The following is an 18,645-nucleotide window of genomic DNA, read 5'->3' as shown; positions in this document are numbered from 1 at the left end:
AGATTTCATGTCTGAGCTTTTTAATAAAAAGTAGCTATGTGTTTTCTCTTTTAAATAGATGAGATATATGATTGGGCTTCTACTTAACATTTAAGGCAAATGTCATGTTTTTTATTTAGTAAAATTATTAGTGGGGAAAGAAAATGTTTTAATATTTCCACAAGCCACAAATCCCCATGGGTTTAAGGATTTTTTCTTTTCTTTTTCTTTTTTTTTTTTTTTTTTTGAGAGAGAGAGAGAGAGAGAGAGAACATGCGTATGTGTATGGGAGTGGAGGAGGGGCAGAGGGAGAAGGAAAGAGAGGTGGAGCTTAATTATCTTCCCTGGGAATGCAGACAAACATAGTGACTTGCTTCTGACAAATAGAATATGGAATGGGGACAGTAACTTTACAGTGGAGAAGCCAGCAGACCCCACCTTAACCAGGTGATCAGGGTTCATTTCCCCATGATAAGTCATGTTGATAGCGTATGTCCCTTGATATGATGTGAGAAGAAGGGCATATCACCTCTGGAGCATCCTCCAAAATCCATAACCTCAGTCTCATGATTAGAAAACATCGGACTGACCCAAACTGAGGGACATTCTACAAAATGCTTGACGAGTACTATTCAAAACTGTCAAGGTCGTGAAAGACCAGGAAAGACTGAGAAACTTTCTCAGATTGGAGGAAACTAAGGAGACAAGACAACTAAATGCAGTGACACCTCCTGGACTAGATCCTGGAACAGAAAAGGACCTTAAGGGAAAACTGGGGAAATCCATAAAGAAAAAGTCTAGTGAATGGAATTAACTACATGTTAACTTCTTAGTTTTGATCATTGTGCCATGGTGAAGTAACATGTTAACGAAAGGGGAACCTGAGTCAGGGATGTTTGGGAACCCTCTGTACTACCATTGTTTCTTGAGGTCTCAAATTATTTCAGAATAAAGTTAAAAAGAAAGCAGTTACCACTTTGCATGGTAAAGAAACAAAAAAGGATTTACACCTACCAAAAAACCGCAGAATGACTTCTGATGCTGTTACGTAAACGGATGTCTGTGCTTTTGTGAGCATGATAGACGTGGGTTCCTCTGGTGCTGTGTTCAGGTAATTGAGATGAGGGGACTAGGAAACTTCACTGGATGGTGGAAGAGTGTCCCAGAGGTATTGGGCTTCCAGGTGGAGGATGCATCTGGAGAGGGCAAATACAGCAGCTCATGAACAAGGGAGTGAAAAAAACACTCTTGTATTTTATGTTGTAAAGTATCCTAAATGCAATGAAATTAACAGAGTAAGTATTTTAAGTGAAGGAAAAAATGGAGTGCTGATAAATCCTAGGTATATTAATCCTTTTCTTCAGAAATTTTATTTTATTTTTTTATTAAATTTTTTTTAATGTTTATTTTTGAGAGAGAGAGACAGAGTGTGAGTGGGGGAGGGGCAGAGAGAGAGGGAGACAGAATCCAAAGCAGGCTGCAGGCTCTGAGCTGTCGGCACAATGCGGGGCTCAAACCCATGAACCATGAGATCATGACCTGAGCCAAAGTTGGACACTTAACTAACTGAGCCACTAGGCACCCCAGAAATTTCTTTTTATTTTAAAGAAAGTAAATTCTATTTATTATTGTTTGTTTGATCGTTGAGTGAAGGTGTATTACCTGTTTGTGAACTTTCTCTGTTCTAGAAAAACCTTCAGTCCAGGAGAAGTGCCTCTGGGGGGTTTGGCTGATATATATATATATATATATATATATATATATATATATATATATATATATATATATATATATTTTTTTTTTTTTTTTTTAACATTTATTTATTATTGAGAGACAGAGACAGACCATGAGCAGGGGAGGGGCAGAGAGAGAGGGAGACACAGAATCTGAAGCAGGCTTCAGGCTGTCAGCACAGAGCCCAACGCGGGGCTCGAACTCACAAACCGCAAGATCATGACCTGAGCCGAAGTCAGATGCTTAACCAACTGAGCCACCCAGGCGCTCCGGTTGATATTCTTTTCACGTAACTCTTACGTTTATAAACATAGAGAGTAAGCAAAAGGAAAAACAAAAGTAGTCCTGCTGACAGTAATTGTCAACTAGAAATCAGGATGCTTGGGTTATCATTTGACATCACCGCTGAGTTTTTAGCTGTCAGGTAGAGATGACCTGAGCCTGTCTTTGCTGCCTCCAGGATGTGACACGGTTGTCCAGGAAGGGCCCCCTGCTCCGGCGCTGTCACCTCTCCTGTAAGGCAGTGAGGGAAAGAACCCGTGTAACCCTGAGCGTGCTGCCCAGGAGGCTTGGGAAAGGCAGGAACGCGCGTGGGGTCCATTTTGTCGCAGCAAACAAACGAAAAGGAGATAAGTGAGCCTTTGGTCCGTGTGTTTGGAAAGACTTGGAATCCCTTTGGCAGTTCTGAGATTCATCTTCAGACACAGCTTTGAGAAATTAATGTGTGGGGCGTGAAAATACCTTGCAGCCCTTCACCGGAAAGGAACGGTTCCGTCGACCTTAGCGCGCTGAGAGAATCTCCCGTGGCTCAGATCTCTTGAATGTCCTGCGTGCTCAGAGGCAGACGTGCTTTCGCACCTTTAATGGTACGGCTGTTCCTTCAGCTTTTTGAGGGAGAAGGTGAATGCTTTATTTAATGTTTGGGTTCTCTGAGCTTCTTGAGCCTATGTGTTGTTGTTTTTCATCCATTTTGGAAAATCATTTAAATGAATACATCTGTTTCCTTGTTTTCCACCCCATCTCCTAGGGCTCCAATAACTGGCATGACAGAACATTCGATACCGTCCTGCAGTTCTTGGATCTCTGTTTTCTTCCACACCTTTTCTTCTGTGCGTTTCAGTTTGGATAATTCTCCATTTTCAAGTTCGCTGTTCTTTTCCCCTCCTGTTTCCAGTGGGCTGATAAGCTGGTTGAAGGAATTCTTCATTTATACTACATTTTTATTTCTGGCCTTTCATTTGGTCATTTTTGTATAGTTTCCGTCTCTCTTTTGAATATTCCCGTCTGTTGACGCAAGTTGTCTCCCTTCTTCCCCAGATTCTGTAACATATTAATTGTAGTTATCTTAAAGTTCTTGTGTAATAATTCCACAACAGCTTGGTCATCTTTGGTCTGGTTCTATTGGCAACTTTATATCATGACAGTGGATTGTTTTCTTGTAAATTTTGATTGGATGATGGATACTGTGTAGTAAAAACACCCTAAAGTAGATGTCATATTCAGAAATGGGCACGAGGCTGACAGGCCTAGTGTGTAACAGGCTGCGTTTGGGTTTTCTGCTGCCTGGCTCGCCTTCACACACCTGGACTTCAGATGTTGCAGGTGGCCAGCCGCTGCCTTGTTCTCAGTGTGGGCCAGTGTACTGAGGTTTTCCTCAGAGTTGGCCTCACCCTCTGCTTTGAGCAGGCCCTGCCTGCCTGTGCCCTCAGCGACGGACTCCCGTTGCTTGTATGTGGTGCTGGGCTAACGGTGGGGACGGTGGGATTCTCCCTTCTCCCGGTCCAGTGGTAGTCTTGAGCAGACACGTTTGCCAGGGTGTTAGAGGTGGGGCTTCTCAGGTTCTGCTCCTCCTCCCTTTGGAAGCCCTATTTTCTTCCGTACCTGGGAGAGGTCTCGGGTTAGAGAGAGTTTCCTACCCCTCCCGTGGGGGCCGAGGCTTCTGCTTTGCCCTCTCCCTCAGTGGTGGTCTGGAGGGAGCTGAAAGGGTTCCTACCCAGCCCCGGTGGCTGGCTGCCTTTCCCCACCTGCCCCACAGCCAGTACGTCTGTGATTGTATCTTGAGTATGGGAGGGCTTCCTGCTCCTCCCCCAGCCCTTTAAGGCTTTGCTTTGGATGAAAAGAAGTCCAGGAAATGGGCAGAGTGTGTGCCTGTGTGCCACTGGGGCGGCCTCTCTTTGATTTCCTTCCCGGCCGCAGTCCTTCTCAGGAACATCCAGCAGGAAAGAGCTTGCAAGGGATTGCTTGACTCCCCTTGTGCCTAGAGCTTCCCAGCAGTCCTGCTAGCCGACACTTTTTAAGAATTTGTTAATACTTTAGCTGTTTTCTTTGGTGGCTTTTACTGCAGCATCTCTACCTTCTGTGATCTTCCGAAGCTGGAATAATTTGTCCCATCTTTCCTAGAGGAGCTTGTCACCCTTTGAAATCCGAATTCCCTGATTGCCTTATGACCACAGCCCTCTGACGGGCCTAAAACAAGTTATGATGTTGGTGGGTTATTGGTTGTGTTTTCTCACTGTTATGGTGGAGTCTGTGTTCTTGTGGCTTTCTACCTCTTAAACGGAAGCAAATACTTTATGTTGTGACCACCCAGTGGATTGGGGGCAGGGGAATAGAGCAGTATCCGGACAAGTTCTGATCCATAGGTACCTGCTGTTGTTGGGTGTTTGGACAGCATTATCACTTGGAATTTGGGACAGAAGCATAACCGGCTGATTTGTTGTTTGTCTTGTGTGCGTGTGGTTTTCATTAGAAAACTCCAGTATACTAGAACGAAGCCATCAACATGGGTCACATTCTGGAGGTTCTGATGAAAAGGACCGTTCAGAGTTGGCTGGTTACTGAGAAGGCACTGAGAGCCATTGTTGTACTTTTGGGGTGAAGATGCTCTTGGACCACTTTGGGGTAATTGAGGGGTTCTTCTACATAAATCTTGCACAGTTAGCTATCCCGACCACTCCTAGGTAGCAAACTTACATGGCATAGTTTTTAAAAAAAAATTTTTTTTTAATGTTTATTTATTTTTGAGAGAGACAGAGCATGAGCCGGCGAGGGGGAGAGGTAGAGAGAGGGAGACACAGAATCCGAAGCAGGCTCCAGGCACTGAGCTGTCAGCGCAGAGCCTGATGCGAGGCACGAACTCACCAACTGTGAGATCATGACCTGAGCTGAAGTCGGTCATTTAACTGACTGAGCTGCCCAGACGCCCCTACATGGCATAGTTTTAAACACTGTTTATCTCCCTCGTGGTCTATACCTAGTCTATATAGTCTATACTAAGCATAATGTGTGGGACACTGTTAGTCCTGTTTCTGCCTTGATGTCCCAGCTAGGAATGGATTTGCCTTCTTTTCCCTCAAATCCACATCCCCCATGTCTCACCTTTTAAAATTCTGTATACAAGATGTGATCATTCTTATTAAACGATGGCTTGGCACTTACAAGGTTTGGAGATTTCCATGAGGTACCTGTAGTCCCCATGTTGCCTTGGGCCTCTGAGGGTTGGTGCCAGGTGGGTTCAGTCTTCCGGCAAGTGTGTGCCTGCCTCCTCTTTGACAGGCACCGTGCCGAAGGTGGGGACTTCGTGGTGAGCAAAGCCGGATGTGTTCCCTCTCTCCCAGTTTCTGGAGAAGGACTGTCTTCTTCCTTGGAAACTTGGAGGTTAAGCTAGAAGGGACGTATTAATGGCTGTACTTTTCAGTATAAAGTTCTGTCACTCCCATGTGATGTGTTTTTATTATTTCTGACTCTCTGATATGTTGGATTTCTTCACTGCCTTCAAGAATTGAGATAAGTGGAGTGTGACACTGGGGTCCCGTTCTGTCACTCCTCTTCCCCTCCCCGCGTTCTCACTCCAAAATGGTGTGGAATGTATTCTAATGTAAGTGACAAAGACCCTGAGGGAACAGAACGGGTGGGAGTGTTGAGGACAGAGCCAACAGTTTCCAATTGTCTGTTCTGCACTAGTACCCAGTGAGGAGCTTTGTAAACATCATCGAATCTTTACGGCTTCCTGACCTAGGTGGTATGCTTTCTGTCTTACGGATGCAGAAAAACCGGAGGTTAAGTAACTTGAATTGTGCTCATAGCCATGGCTTTTCAACAGTGCTGCACTGGCTTCCTTTAAACACTGGTTATTGCTCATCCTGGTGGCTTTATGTTACTGAAAATCAAAGCAATTAATCACATTTAGCTGATGTATAAACCGAGGTAGCAATTTTAATTTGATACTTATGATAGTTTTAAGTGGGCCCAATTCCAGATCTGTAGGAACTTTGTAATTCTCAGGATTGGAAGCGTTGTAAGAACTTTGTAGTTCTTATGCTTTGAAATCTGCATGTTTTATAAAATTACGGAGGCATATGTATAATGAAGAAAGGTTAGATGGTTTGTCTGAGATTACGTTGGTATGACCAATGCCTCTGTGACTTAACTCTTCCAACTGTGCAGCTCCCACGGCTTAAGTGACTGAGAAATTTGCATAGATGCTGAAGAGACCCTCATTTAACTTTTCGGGTAGTGATAAATGTGGCCCCTGTTTTGGGGGAAAAAAGGAATCCAAAACATAATAAGCATTTGCTTACTGAATGGGAGCATTGCCAGCATAGCTGAAAACTCCTTCCCCTCTGCTGACAAGTGGCTGATACTGAGTCCTGGAGGGGCCATAAATTATAATGTCTTCTAAATACTACAAGGTGTTACCGAGGTCCTGCAGAAATAATTAAGCCTGAGAAGTTCACTTATCCTCAGGCTGAGACACTTGAGCTATGATTATGTGCAAAGCTTGCTTCCTTTCCGAGTGAACTACAATTTGGTGGACAGGACGAGATGATTTGAGACATCTTAAATTAGAAGCTTTGTCCTATGGTTGTGCCTTTGGCTGGTGTGCTAGATGGATTTGTTACCGATCGTTGTTTCCTATAAATCCCAAAGGCTACCGTCTCCACTGTGATTGAATGGGAACATGAAGCTTTGGAATGCTTACGTTTGAGTGTGGGTTTAATTTGAGTGCGATTTAAAGTGAAAGAATACATAATGGACTTGTTGGGGTAGAAAAGGAGGTGAAAATTTAAGATGTGTGTGTTTTTGTGTGGGCTCATGCTTCTTAGTGAATTTTCACACCTTCCAGTTTCTTGAGAAAGGATCGTCTCCTAAAACTTAGTGTGGCTGGTAGTCCTTATACTCTAGAACAGGGTGGGAAAGGTCCTGGGCTTGAGTTGTGACTCTACCACTTAACATCTTTGGATCTTGGTTTCCTCACATAGAAGAGGAAACTGCCACAGATAAGTGACGTGCTGGTTATACACAGCAAATGAGATCATGCCTACCAAAGTGCTTTGCAGCAGGTCAGACATCCTCACACCTACAAGGAACTCACAGTCCAGCTGGGGAGAGAAAAGCTATCATCTGAAATAACAGGAAGACCATTCTAGAATAGAATATAGCAGAAACAACCTGTAAGGTAACGGCTATAAGTGCTGTGGGATTTCATGGTGAGGAGAGATTGTTGGTGTTTGGGGTGATCAGTGAAGGTTTCCCAGGGAAGATGGATTCTTTCAGGTCTCATAAAATGTAAACATTTTGACTGGATGATGGGCAGGACAGCAGTTACACGACTAAGCAGGAATGAAATTGGAGTGAGTAGGGTATATCTAAGAAGCAGTGGCAGGCAGCCAGCCAGCCACGAGGCTTACCCAGGACAGCATAAGCCAGGTGCCCTTGGTAGCTAAACCTGTGTCAGCTTTTCTTTGAGTAACAGAAATTCTCTTTGTGAGGCTTTGCTTCATTCTTATACTTAGTGGAGAGAGTAGTCATCATATACTTTCCTTAATTATTGGAGCACTTACTGGGAAACAGAACAAAAGTCAGCAGGTGTAGACTAGAAAGTATCTTTTTCTTCTACCTGTTTTAGTTGTATTTCGAATTTCTCTTGTCCCATTTTCAAATGTCCCCTCTCTCGCAGAACTCCTCATGGCCTCTGATTCCGAGTGGAATCACAAGTCTGAATGAAGCTGGACGGGTCACGTAGACCGGCGTCTTGCTTTCTTGGGGACTGAATCTGAACTCTGCTTGGACGAGAAAACTGTCTTCTTTCAAAAAGCCACATTGGGCTGTGACAGAGTAGCTAGTATTAGAGTAACCCTCCTCCTAGGAAAAGAAAAAGAAGTATCAAAGCTTATTAAAATCGATAGAGCAACAGTTGAGAGGCATTGGAGAGCCATCAGCACAGTCAGTTCTTGAGGGACTGTGGCTCCTGAAGGAAGGGACTCACGCTGGGCGGCATGTTCCCTTGAGCTTTTTCCCTGAGGGCACTTTCTAATTCACAGTCTGTACATCTGGAGTCTGAGCAGAAAGCAGCAGCCCCCTAGGGCCGAGAGGTTGGAATTAGGGGTACCCCAAAGTGTCGGGGACATGAAGGACAAAATCCCTGGAAGACGGGAACCGCAGGAAGTAAGCAAAAATTGGGCATGTGGCCTTCCCTTGAAGTGTTTGCCAACTCCTGAGGTGAGCAGAGCAAGACTGTAAGAATCCCTGCAGAAAGAAGCATCTGGGAGCCTGACAAGCTGTGCAAACATCCCAGCCGCCATATATAGTACTGGTGAGATGGAGCTTGGTATCCCAGGCTGCCAAGATACAGGGGACCTGGTGGACACTCCAGGCTTTACTTGAAGGCCCCAAAGGGCCCCACTACAAGAGAAAGGGAAAGCCAAGGAAAGTTAGCCCCAACAAAAGGTAAAGTCACCCACTGATAGGATTAAAGTGGGCTGACTGCCTTCGCTGTGCCCTCCAGAAGAAATGTTACACTCTTAGGAGGAAGATAATTTGGTACATCCAGAACCACTACAGTTTTTAATACAGAATGTTTGGTGTCCAATAAAAAATTAAGAGGTACATTGGAAATGGAAACCAGATGACCAAAACGAAGAGTAAATACAGATAGTAGAAAGAGACCCACAGGTGATTCAGATGTTGGGGTTACCAATCAGGAACTATGCTCAATAAAATAAGAGAATTGCAACAAAGATATGAAATCTACTTTTTAAAAAGTCGAATGGAAATTCTGTAACTGAAAAACATATGAACTAAATGGAGAAGTGAATATATGGGTATGATAGCAGTATAGACACACACACACACACACACACACACACACACACACAGGACAGAGGATTATTAGACCAGGAGAAAAATTAGCAGAAAATACCCAGATTGCAGCACAGAAAAGAGAATAAGAAACCTATGGGGCATGGTGAAGACATTTCTGTCCATGTATCTGGAGTCCTAGAAGAGAGTGATAGAACCAATATTTAAAGAAATACTGGCTAAGGTTTTTCTAAAACTAGTGAAAGACATCACACCACAGGGTGAAGAAGCTCTAACCTCAGTGGGGTTAATACCATGAGCCACACCTAGGTACATCATAGGCGAACTATTGTAAGCTGAAGACAGAGGGCAAAGTTTTGAAATAACACATGCTCTCAGACTATAGTGCGATCAAAGTAGAAGTCAGTAACAGAAAGATAAATAGAAAATCCCAAAATGTATGGAGATTAAACGGTATACTTCTAAAAAGTTCATTTTTTTTTTACCTAAACTATAATGAAAATGACATACAATTTTGTAGGATGCATTTAAAATAATGCGTAGAGGTACATTTATAGCTTTAAATGCATATATTAGAAATGCATAGAAAGAAAGATTAAAATCAGCAATCTAAACTTCAATCTCAAGCTAAATGCAGGGCACCTGGGTGGCTCAGCCGGTTAAGCATCTGACTTCGTCTCTGGTCATGATCTCGCAGTCCGTGAGTTCAAGCCCCGCATCGGGCTCTTCTCTGACAGCTCAGAGCCTGGAGCCAGCTTCAGATTCTGTGTCTCCCTCTCTCTCTGTGCCCCTCCCCTGCTCGTGCTTGTGCTCTCTTTCTCTCTCTCTCAAAAATAAATATTTTAGGGGCGCCTGGGTGGCTCAGTCGGTTGAGCATCCGACTTCAGCTCAGGTCATGATCTCACAGCTCGTGAGTTCAAGCCCCGCGTCAGGCTCTGTGCTGACAGCCTGGAGCCTGGAGCCTGCTTCAGATTCTGTGCCTCCCTCTCTGTCTGCCCCAACCCACTTGCATTCTGTCTGTCTCTCAGAAATAAACATTTAAAAAAAAAATTAAAAAAAAAAATAAATATTTTAAAAAATTTAAAAAAGAAGCTAAATGCAAGATGAATTAAAGTCCCCCCAAATAGAAGAAAGGGAATAAAAATAATAGCAGACAAGATAGAAAGATAAGAAAAAAAAGTATGATAAAGAAAATCAGCAAAACCAAACATTTGTTTTTTGAAGAGATTAATAAAGTTGATAAACCTCTGGTAAGAGGAAATGCAAAGAGAAGACACAGATTATCAACATGAGGAATGAAAAGTGGTATATTACTGCAAATTCTACAATGCATTGAATAGATTTAGTGCAATAAATTTAACAACTTAGATGAACACATTTCTTGAAAAATACTACTTTTGAAGCTGACACTCATTAAAATACGCATAATCCTGTGTGGATGAAAGAGGACTAATCATGATTTAAAACCTTCACACACCAAAAAACACCTAGCCCAGATGGCTTTTAGGTGAATTCTTCTAAACCTTTCAAGAAAGAAATAATGCCAACCTTGCATTAAATTTCTCAGGGAATAGAAAAAGAAGGAACACTTTCAACATTTTATGAGGCCAGCATAACCTTGGCAGCAAAATCTGACTTAAATGTTCTAACTGTTGACAAAAGAAATCAGGCACAAGAGAATAAGTACTGTTTTGATTCCATTTGTATGAAGTTCAGTAGCAGGCACAATAGAAATCAGAATAATGATTACTCTCGGATGATTGAGAAAGTGCCTGGGAAGCATGAGGGAATCTTCTGGGGTTGCTGGAATGTTCTATACCTTTATATGGGTAGTAGTTATAGGATTATGTACATACCTAAAAAATCATTGAATTGTAAACTTTAAGGTTTGTACACTTTATCTAAAAAAGGACTATAACTTGTTCTGCTATAATGTGTTGCTATCATCGGACATAGTTTGTCTTATATTCAGATTGAACCCAGTGTGCACTTCACTTGCTTACACTGTTTTGACTGTATTTGATAAACTATTCCAGCACTATTCTGCTGCAGCTGGCTTGAACAGCAGGGAACGTTTGCTGTAGGCTCTTTCCCTTTGGGAATAAAGGAATTACCCAGACCCAGAGGTGGCTGTGATGGGGCATCTAGTTCTTCACCCTGTCTCGCTTGCTTACTTAATTCAGTGTTGTTTTCTTTACAGGCACGGTGGTTCTGGGAAGCGTACTTCCAGTCAATTAAAGCCATTGCCCTGGCCACTCTGCAGATCATCAATGACCGCATATATCCATATGCTGCCCTCTCCTATGAAGAATGGAATGACCCCCCCACTGTGGTGAGTGAATTCCGCTGCTAACCATGTCAGCCATGGTCCAGATGTCAAGATGGGACAAAGAAAGACGTCCTGAGTTTGTAAAGATTATTTAAATTCTAGCTATCTAAGATGAGGCTGTGCTTGGGGTCTGACAAAGTCAGCTTAATTCTGAAATGATAACAAAAGTCAAAAATACAGAAGCAGCAGCTTCCAGTTTGTTTTCAATGTGGTTAGGAAGACGGTGTGCTTATTTATTGCAGAGGTAAATGGGGAGGCCTGGCTCTTGTTGGAAATCAAACGCTTCCCGATGACTTTTGCAGTTGTAGTGCGTAGAACTCTTGAAAAGATTCTATAGGCAGCATAATAATAATAGCTTATATTTTGAATGCTTAGTCTCTGCCAGGGACAGTGCTAAGTGCTTTGCATGGATGATTTCAATCAGCACTGCCATCACTGTGTGAGGAAAATAATCAGCAAAAGCGATCTAGAGACATTATGGATTGTCACAGTCAAAACTTGCTCACGATTGTCCTTTCAAAAGACTGTACCAATTAATACTTCTACCGACAACATTTTGGTTATTTGGGCTCTCCCTGCCTTCCGTAACCCTGAATGCTTGAATCTGTGCTCATCTGCTAGGTAAAAAATGATCTTACATGTGTGTATTTTTCAAGTGGAAGGTTGATATCTCTGTTAGTTTCTCCCAGAATATAAATACAAATCCTGTTTGTATTTTGTTGGTCACATGGAATTTTTAGATTGTTTTAGGCATTTATTCATTCAGTAGGTATTTACTGAGTGGCCACTACCTTCTACCTTCTAAACAGTGTTCTTGGTACTTGAAGTGTATCAGTGAATAAAGCAGAGAAGATCCATGCCTTTGGGGAGTTTACACCGCAATGGGTCTTGCTATCTGGAAGCAAGATTTATCTTTCTAGTTGAATTTTAAAGTTTTCTTTAAAAAAATTTTTTTAAGTGTTTTATTTATTTTTGAGAGAGAGAGAGAGAGAGACAGAGACAGAGTATGAGTGGGGAGGGGCAGAGAGAGAGGGAGACACAGAATCCAAAGCAGGCTCCAGGCTCTGAGCTGTCAGCGCAGAGCCTGATGCAGGGCTCGAACTCGTGAACCATGACATTGTGACCTGAGCTGAAGTCGGATGCTTAACCAACTGAGCCACCCAGGCGCCCCAGAATTTTAAAGTTTTCTTTATATCAGTTCTTCACAATTCCTGATTAATTTTTTCTAATTTTACCTTTCTTATTCTCTATAAAGGAATACTTTCTGATATTATAGTTTCTAACTAGTTACCATTGTATAAAGACACATTATTGTTTTTTTATATAAATTTTGTTAAGTATTCTTTTACTGAGTTCTACAATTTTTTCACTTTTATTTAGTTGATTCTCTTGTTTTCTAAATCTGCAATCATATGTGCAAATGCTGACTTTCCCTCTTTTTCCCAATACTTAAACCTTTTATGGTTATTATTATTTTTTTTTTATCTAAATACGTTGGCTAGTACATTCAGCACAATGCTAATTGATGATCTGAGTGTTAAAAGAGAAAGGAGGTGTTATCTAGTCCGAGAAAGGGGGGATATTGGTCCCATGCAGAAGGAACAGCAGATCCAGAGGTTCCGAGGCGCTGGAGAACGTGTGGGTTTAAGGAACTGCAAGGAGGTCAGTGTGGCAGGACTGGCGGAGGCTCACGGGGGAGAGGCCAAAGACGAAGCCTGGAGAGGGCCCCAGTCACAGAACACCTCAAATGTCATGGAGGTGTTGGCCTGTTATCTGTGGGTTATTTAAGCTGGGAAGTAAAGGGGGGAGATTGTATTTTGGGTCAATCAGACATCAGTGTGGAGAACGGATCCCTCGCAGTGGGACGGGTCGAGAGCAGAGGCAGGGGCCTATTTAAGGAATCCAGGTGAGAATTAGTAGGGGGCAGTTTGAGGGACCACAGGAAGAACTGGCTATGCTAACTGGCTGGTGAGTGAGAGCAGTTAGGGAGAGTGAGGCATACGGGGTATTTTATCCAGATAGGGAGTGTGGGCACATGGAGGTTGCGGGCAAGCGTGCTACTTGAGTCCAAACTCAGTCTGACTGCAGGGCCTTCCAGTCTGGCTCCAGCCTGCCTTTCCGGTTTTATTCCCTTCTGTTCCCCTTTAGGGAGTTCTGGGTTTCTGCCAACACAACCTTGTTGTGTCCTTCTTGTCCTTCTTGTGTATGATCCGTGCTTTTCCTTCTTTGTGCCTTTGAGATGCCTTTCTCCACCATTACCTCCAAGTGTCCATATTTTATCCAAATTTCAGTGACCTGCTCATATACCTCTCCCTCCTTGAGGTTTTCCTAGACCCCTTAAATAGAAAGTAATCTTTCCTCCTTGTAACTCTTAGAGCATATTTCTGTATTTCTTTCCTGCCTCTTAACACGCATAGAAGCATAATTTCCCGTAGAGTTTTAAGCTTCTTAACAGAATTTCTGAGTTATCTTGGTATTTCTTGTAATACCTAGGACAAGTTAATTCAGACAGGAGGCCCTTGATGTATAAAGGAGGGAGGGAGGAAAGGAGGGACATTGGGATCCCAAGACATGAGCCATCTAGGGCTTACTCACATGCTGATGTGACATACATTGTTTCATTTGACCTAAACCCTGTTGAGAAGATGGGAAAAGTGATATATTCTTTCCCTTCTATTAAGTGGACATAATGAATGTCACAATGCGTAATGACTTGGCTGGGGTCATATAATTGGCAAGTTGCATAAACAAGTGAGAACCCAGGTCTTCTGATGATCTTGAATTGCTTATGGAGTTTTGTAGGTGCCAGGCCTCCTCTGGGCTGAAACATTTCTACTATTCCAACTCAATGGCATCAGCTTGAGACGAAGAATACCACCCTGTTCCTCTACAGGAGAATCATACAGGTGGGGTGTCATGACCCAACCAGAAGGTGTGGAAAGAGTGGGACTTTATTTCTGTACTTTTAATCTAAAACTCTAAGAAAAGTCCAATGAGAATAAATGGTTGGAATTTTGATTCTCTGTTTTTCATAAGACTATTGGGCCAGGGGAAAGTAGTACATGAAAATTTGTAGTTTTGAAAGACTTGTGTTTTAATGGAGGACAGAATGGTCATAGTGCTGGACTATCAATTTGGGAAAGAATGTAAGTATAAAAAGCTTAAATCTGGATATGCAACTGGAAAATATGATCAATTTTTTTTTTTTTTTTTTACTTCTTAAACAGTTCTTTTTAGGGGAATTTAGTGCTCACCACATTTCTAGGAGCTCAGGTGATGAGAGCCCTGATTTAAAGCAGTGGGTTGTACATTTCTGCATTTTCAGCAAAGGCAACTGACAGGAGGTCTGAGTAGTACTGATTTATTTATAGCTAACTTTTCCCCTCCCCTTTGGAAATATTTAACCTACTCTAGATGTGATTTCTATGAGCCCAACCTGCAGGGGAGTCTCCTGTCTAGATTCCATCAAATTTACAATATCAGACACCACGAGGTGGGAGGAGGTGTGCATCTTGGTCAGTAAATCAAGGGATGGTCTGGTGTTTTCAAAGATACGCTGTCAGGGCCTCCAGCCAGCCATGCACTGAACTTGCTCAGGCCAGAGAGGAAAGAGTGAGAGCAGAGTCCTGTTTTGCCAGATGTTACTGCCTTAGTTTAATGTAAACAACAACAACAACCACAACTACCTGTGTGTGTGTGTGTGTGTGTGTGTGTGTGTGTGTGTGTGAGATAAAGATAGCGAGGGGTGGCCTTGTAGAAACCAAGTGTTTCTGTCACCAGATGACACATTTGCCACTTTTATCTTTAGCTAGGTAGGAGGTACGTTATATTATCCACGTTGTGCCACACTCTCGAAACTTGAACAAGTTTGACAAAATAATTCTTGAGCATAACTTTAAAGCAGCAGATGTATCTGGTTTGGAGAGACTGGCACTTTGTTTTCATTCTCCTCTTTGGAAGGAATTTCTCACCAAGTTAAGCTTCCTTACGAGAGCACAACAAGTTTTATTTTACCAATAATTTTCCTAACTCCTCATGGCAAGGCTGACTGTATTTCCCTGCCTTTTTGGTCTTTCCATATGCTTTTTCAATCTTTCTTCCCTTTTTTGCAGATATCAGCAAAACTTTATCATCTCCCCAAATGCTCCACACCTGCATCACTTGTAACATTAGTGTCATTTCTGGTCTTGCCTGTGGCAGGCCTCATCCGTACATCTGGGCCTCGCCTGTGGAGTGGAGGGGCAGGGTGGGGGGGTGGTGCTCCTCAGACACCCTCTCCTGCCTTAACTCTGGTTCTTTGCCAAATGTGAGCATGTCTGGCAGACAGAGACCAGCAAGTGAGCATTCCATGTGCTCTGGGGACACAGTCGGCCAACAACTGTGAATTTTGGGTTTCTGACATGTGTGACCAAAACCATATCCTCTCGGTGACAGTTTTTTAAAAATTCAAAATATTATGGCCCTCAAGTCATGTTCGAGAGTGCAATATTTTCCTAGGTCATGTTTCTACGACGTGACTTGAAAGACTGTACCTCACCTTTATCAGTAAGTCATAACCTTACTTACCCAGTCCCTTTAGACAGACACTTCGTGTTTTTCAAATTTGCCATCCTAGGAACCGCTAATAGAGAGACCGCAGGTTATCCCCTCTTCCGCACTGGCTCTACTGGCCCTAGAGCAGAAAGGAGAGCTAGCTACAGTCCCTTTGACAAAAATTGATGAGAAAAATACGAAAATGACCTCAAATGGATTATTGTATCCAGCATAAGAGTGAGGTTGAAAAACGAGAGCTTTTTCCTGTGAAATCTAGCCAGAGGGGAGACTTAGCTGCGAGCAAGACCTCAGATGAGGATCATGTGCTTGGCTGGACTTCGACGAGCCTCGTGTCCGAGCCTCAGCAAGGGACCGGCAGAGGGGGGTTGTGCATCAGAGTCCTTGATTGGTACTTGTCGCCCTTGAGGAGCAGGAATCAGAGTTGTGGCTAAAAGATGGCAGAGCCTGCCGTCGCCCCGTAAGGCCTTAAGGAGGTGAGTGCAGTCTTTCTCCTAGAAAGCTTCTTCTAAAACACAGACTGCTGCCACTCTAGCCCAAGTGACAGATTGAGTAGGTCTGGGCGGGGTCCTGGAACTTGGCATCTCTAGCAAGTTTCCAGATGGTGTCGATATTGCTAGTCCAGGGACCCCACTTTAATGTGGAGTTGATGCACTGTGTGTGTCCTGACTCACCCACTGGAGAGGAAGGCTCTCCCTGTCCTATCCAGTGCCTCCTCTGGACTCCTTGGGCCTGGATCCGAAGCATCCAGAGACAGTTCAGACTGCATCTATCTCAGCCACATGAAGTCGTCCGGGCTGGCCGCACTGAGATGTCCAGGCTGCAGCCCCCACTCACCAATGTTGTGGTTGTACGAGCAGTTGAAAATATCACTCCGCTATAAACGCTACCAAGCAGTAAATCACTCTGCAGGCTGAAGAAGCGCCAGCTCACATGCATGAAACAGAGCTCTGAGTTGAAGAGATATGATGTTAACAGTCTGTTTAACTCTGCTCAGTGCCCTTGAACTTCCAGGTTGTGGAATGTTTCTCTGGAATTTGAAAGCCTACCCTGCCCCCAGGAGGCCTCCTTGGCTTATTCTCCCCCTCCTTCCTCCCACTGCCTAGATATGGACTAAAGTATGTATGGAATTTAGAAATTTAAGCTTGAATTTTTAAGTACACGTAGGTTTTTTGAAGTCTTGTTTTTAGAGGTATCACATTTGTAGGATCACAGTTGCACAAGGGGTCCAGTACACTACTAGGAATTCAAACCTTCCCGTGTGTAGACTTTGCCACTGAGCTGTTTCGTATCTGTAGTGACTTCCATGGAAACAAGCTAGAAAGTCTCAGATCATCAGTAGCCAGGGAATAAAGAAAGCCGAGTTAGGTCTGTGATGGACAGATGCATAAGGTCCCAAGAGCTTAATCTGGGGCGCCAAGCAAAGAACTTGGCTGATGGTCAGGTAAAGATGGGAAAGATGAGGTCACAAGCCGGATCCAGACGGAGAGGACGTGTAAGCAATCTGAAGAGATGAGCCTGGGGATGTGGCTAAGATGATTGTGTCAGTTAGGTCTTTTGCATGAACACCCCAGATCCTTCCTAATAGAGGCTTGTATACCTGTGGAGCACGCACCTGTATGGCAGCCGCAGTGGTGGTGGCTGGTGAATCGACTCACACCGTTTCCCTGGATGCAGTCCTACCTCCATTGCCTTCGTAGAGTCCATTTTTCTGGCTCTTGCTTTCATGAATCCAAACCTGACTGCTTCTTTACATCACACAGCTGGTAGGAGGGCGGTGACTAGAATGGTTTTTCAGAGTCCGTGGAAGCTTGATCTGACAGCAGATTAAGAACATACTGAATGTTTTGGCACAGTCATCCTTGGCACATGTCCTAGCGATCAGTTATTAGCACAGATTCCCTTTCCCCTTTTTGGGGGGCCACTTTAGTTCTCTCTTGATGTCTGCTTAAATGATTCAGCAGCAGAAGTTACCAGGAAACTAGAGTTGCTGGGTATTATAACATCAGGATAATGATTTTGTTTTGTTTTGTTTTCATTTCTACTATCCTTTGGTAGTTACACGCCTCCCAATTAATGAATATTTGAGTGTAATTTCTTAATAAGTGGGTTGTTACAGCTGCAGAGTAGAAAAATTTCCCCATTGCTTGAATGAGAGGTTGATTGTTGATGTTTGGTTTTCTTTTTTTTTTTTTATCTCAACTATATTTCTTTATTTTACTTTTTTTTTCTTACTTTAAATTCAAGTTAGTTAACATATAGTGTATTATTGGTTTCAGGAGTAGAATTTACTGATTCATCACTTACATATAACCCCATTGCCCATCAGGCATTTAGCCCATCCCCCCACCCACCTGCCCTCCAGCAGCCCTCAGTTTGTTCTCTGTATTTAAGTGCCTCTTATGGTTTGCCTCCCTGTTTTTATCTTATTTTTCCTTCCCTTGCCCTGTGTTCATCTGTTTCTTAAATTCGACATATGAGTGAAATCATATATTTGTCTTCTTTTTTTACTTATTTCGCTTAGCATAATACACTGTAGTGCCTCCACGTTGTTGTAAATGGCAAGATTTCATTCTTTTTGATTACTGAGGAATATTCCATTATACATATTCCATTATACACACATACCATATCGTTATCCATTCATCAGTTGATGGACATTTGGGCTCTTTCCATGATTTGGCTATTTTTATGGCACTGCTGTAAATATTGGGGTGCATGTGCCCCTCCGAATCAGCGTTTTTGTATCCTTTGGATAGATGCCTAGTAGTGCAATTGCTGAGACATAGGGTAGTTCTATTTTTAACTTTTTGAGGAGCCTCCATACTGTTTTCCAGAGTGGCTGCACCAGTTTGCACTGCCACCAACATGTATGGTTTAAAAATTAAAATAGTAAAATAAAGCATATAACTAAATTGAGGCAACTCAGTTTGTCCCAAGGGGCAACTGCT

At 43.0% G+C, this 18,645-nt stretch overlaps 1 protein-coding gene across 2 annotated transcripts in view; it reads left to right on the top strand.

Moving 5' to 3' along the window:
- EXT2 (exostosin glycosyltransferase 2) overlaps positions 1-18,645 on the top strand; it is a 146,018-nt gene that overhangs the window by 59,569 nt on the left and 67,804 nt on the right. For both annotated transcript variants that reach the window (XM_086677631.1, XM_025928253.2), the window contains exon 8: positions 11,015-11,146. In XM_086677631.1, the coding sequence (XP_086533757.1) occupies positions 11,015-11,146 (132 nt within the window). The remainder of the gene's footprint in view (positions 1-11,014; positions 11,147-18,645) is intronic.

This window comes from Puma concolor, chromosome D1 (genome assembly GCF_028749965.1).
Source record: "Puma concolor isolate L17-30 chromosome D1, mPumCon1.1.hap2, whole genome shotgun sequence".
Taxonomy (NCBI): Eukaryota; Metazoa; Chordata; class Mammalia; order Carnivora; family Felidae; genus Puma; species Puma concolor.
Note: the sequence above shows the minus strand (reverse complement) of the source record. Positions and strands in the feature narration are given on the sequence as shown.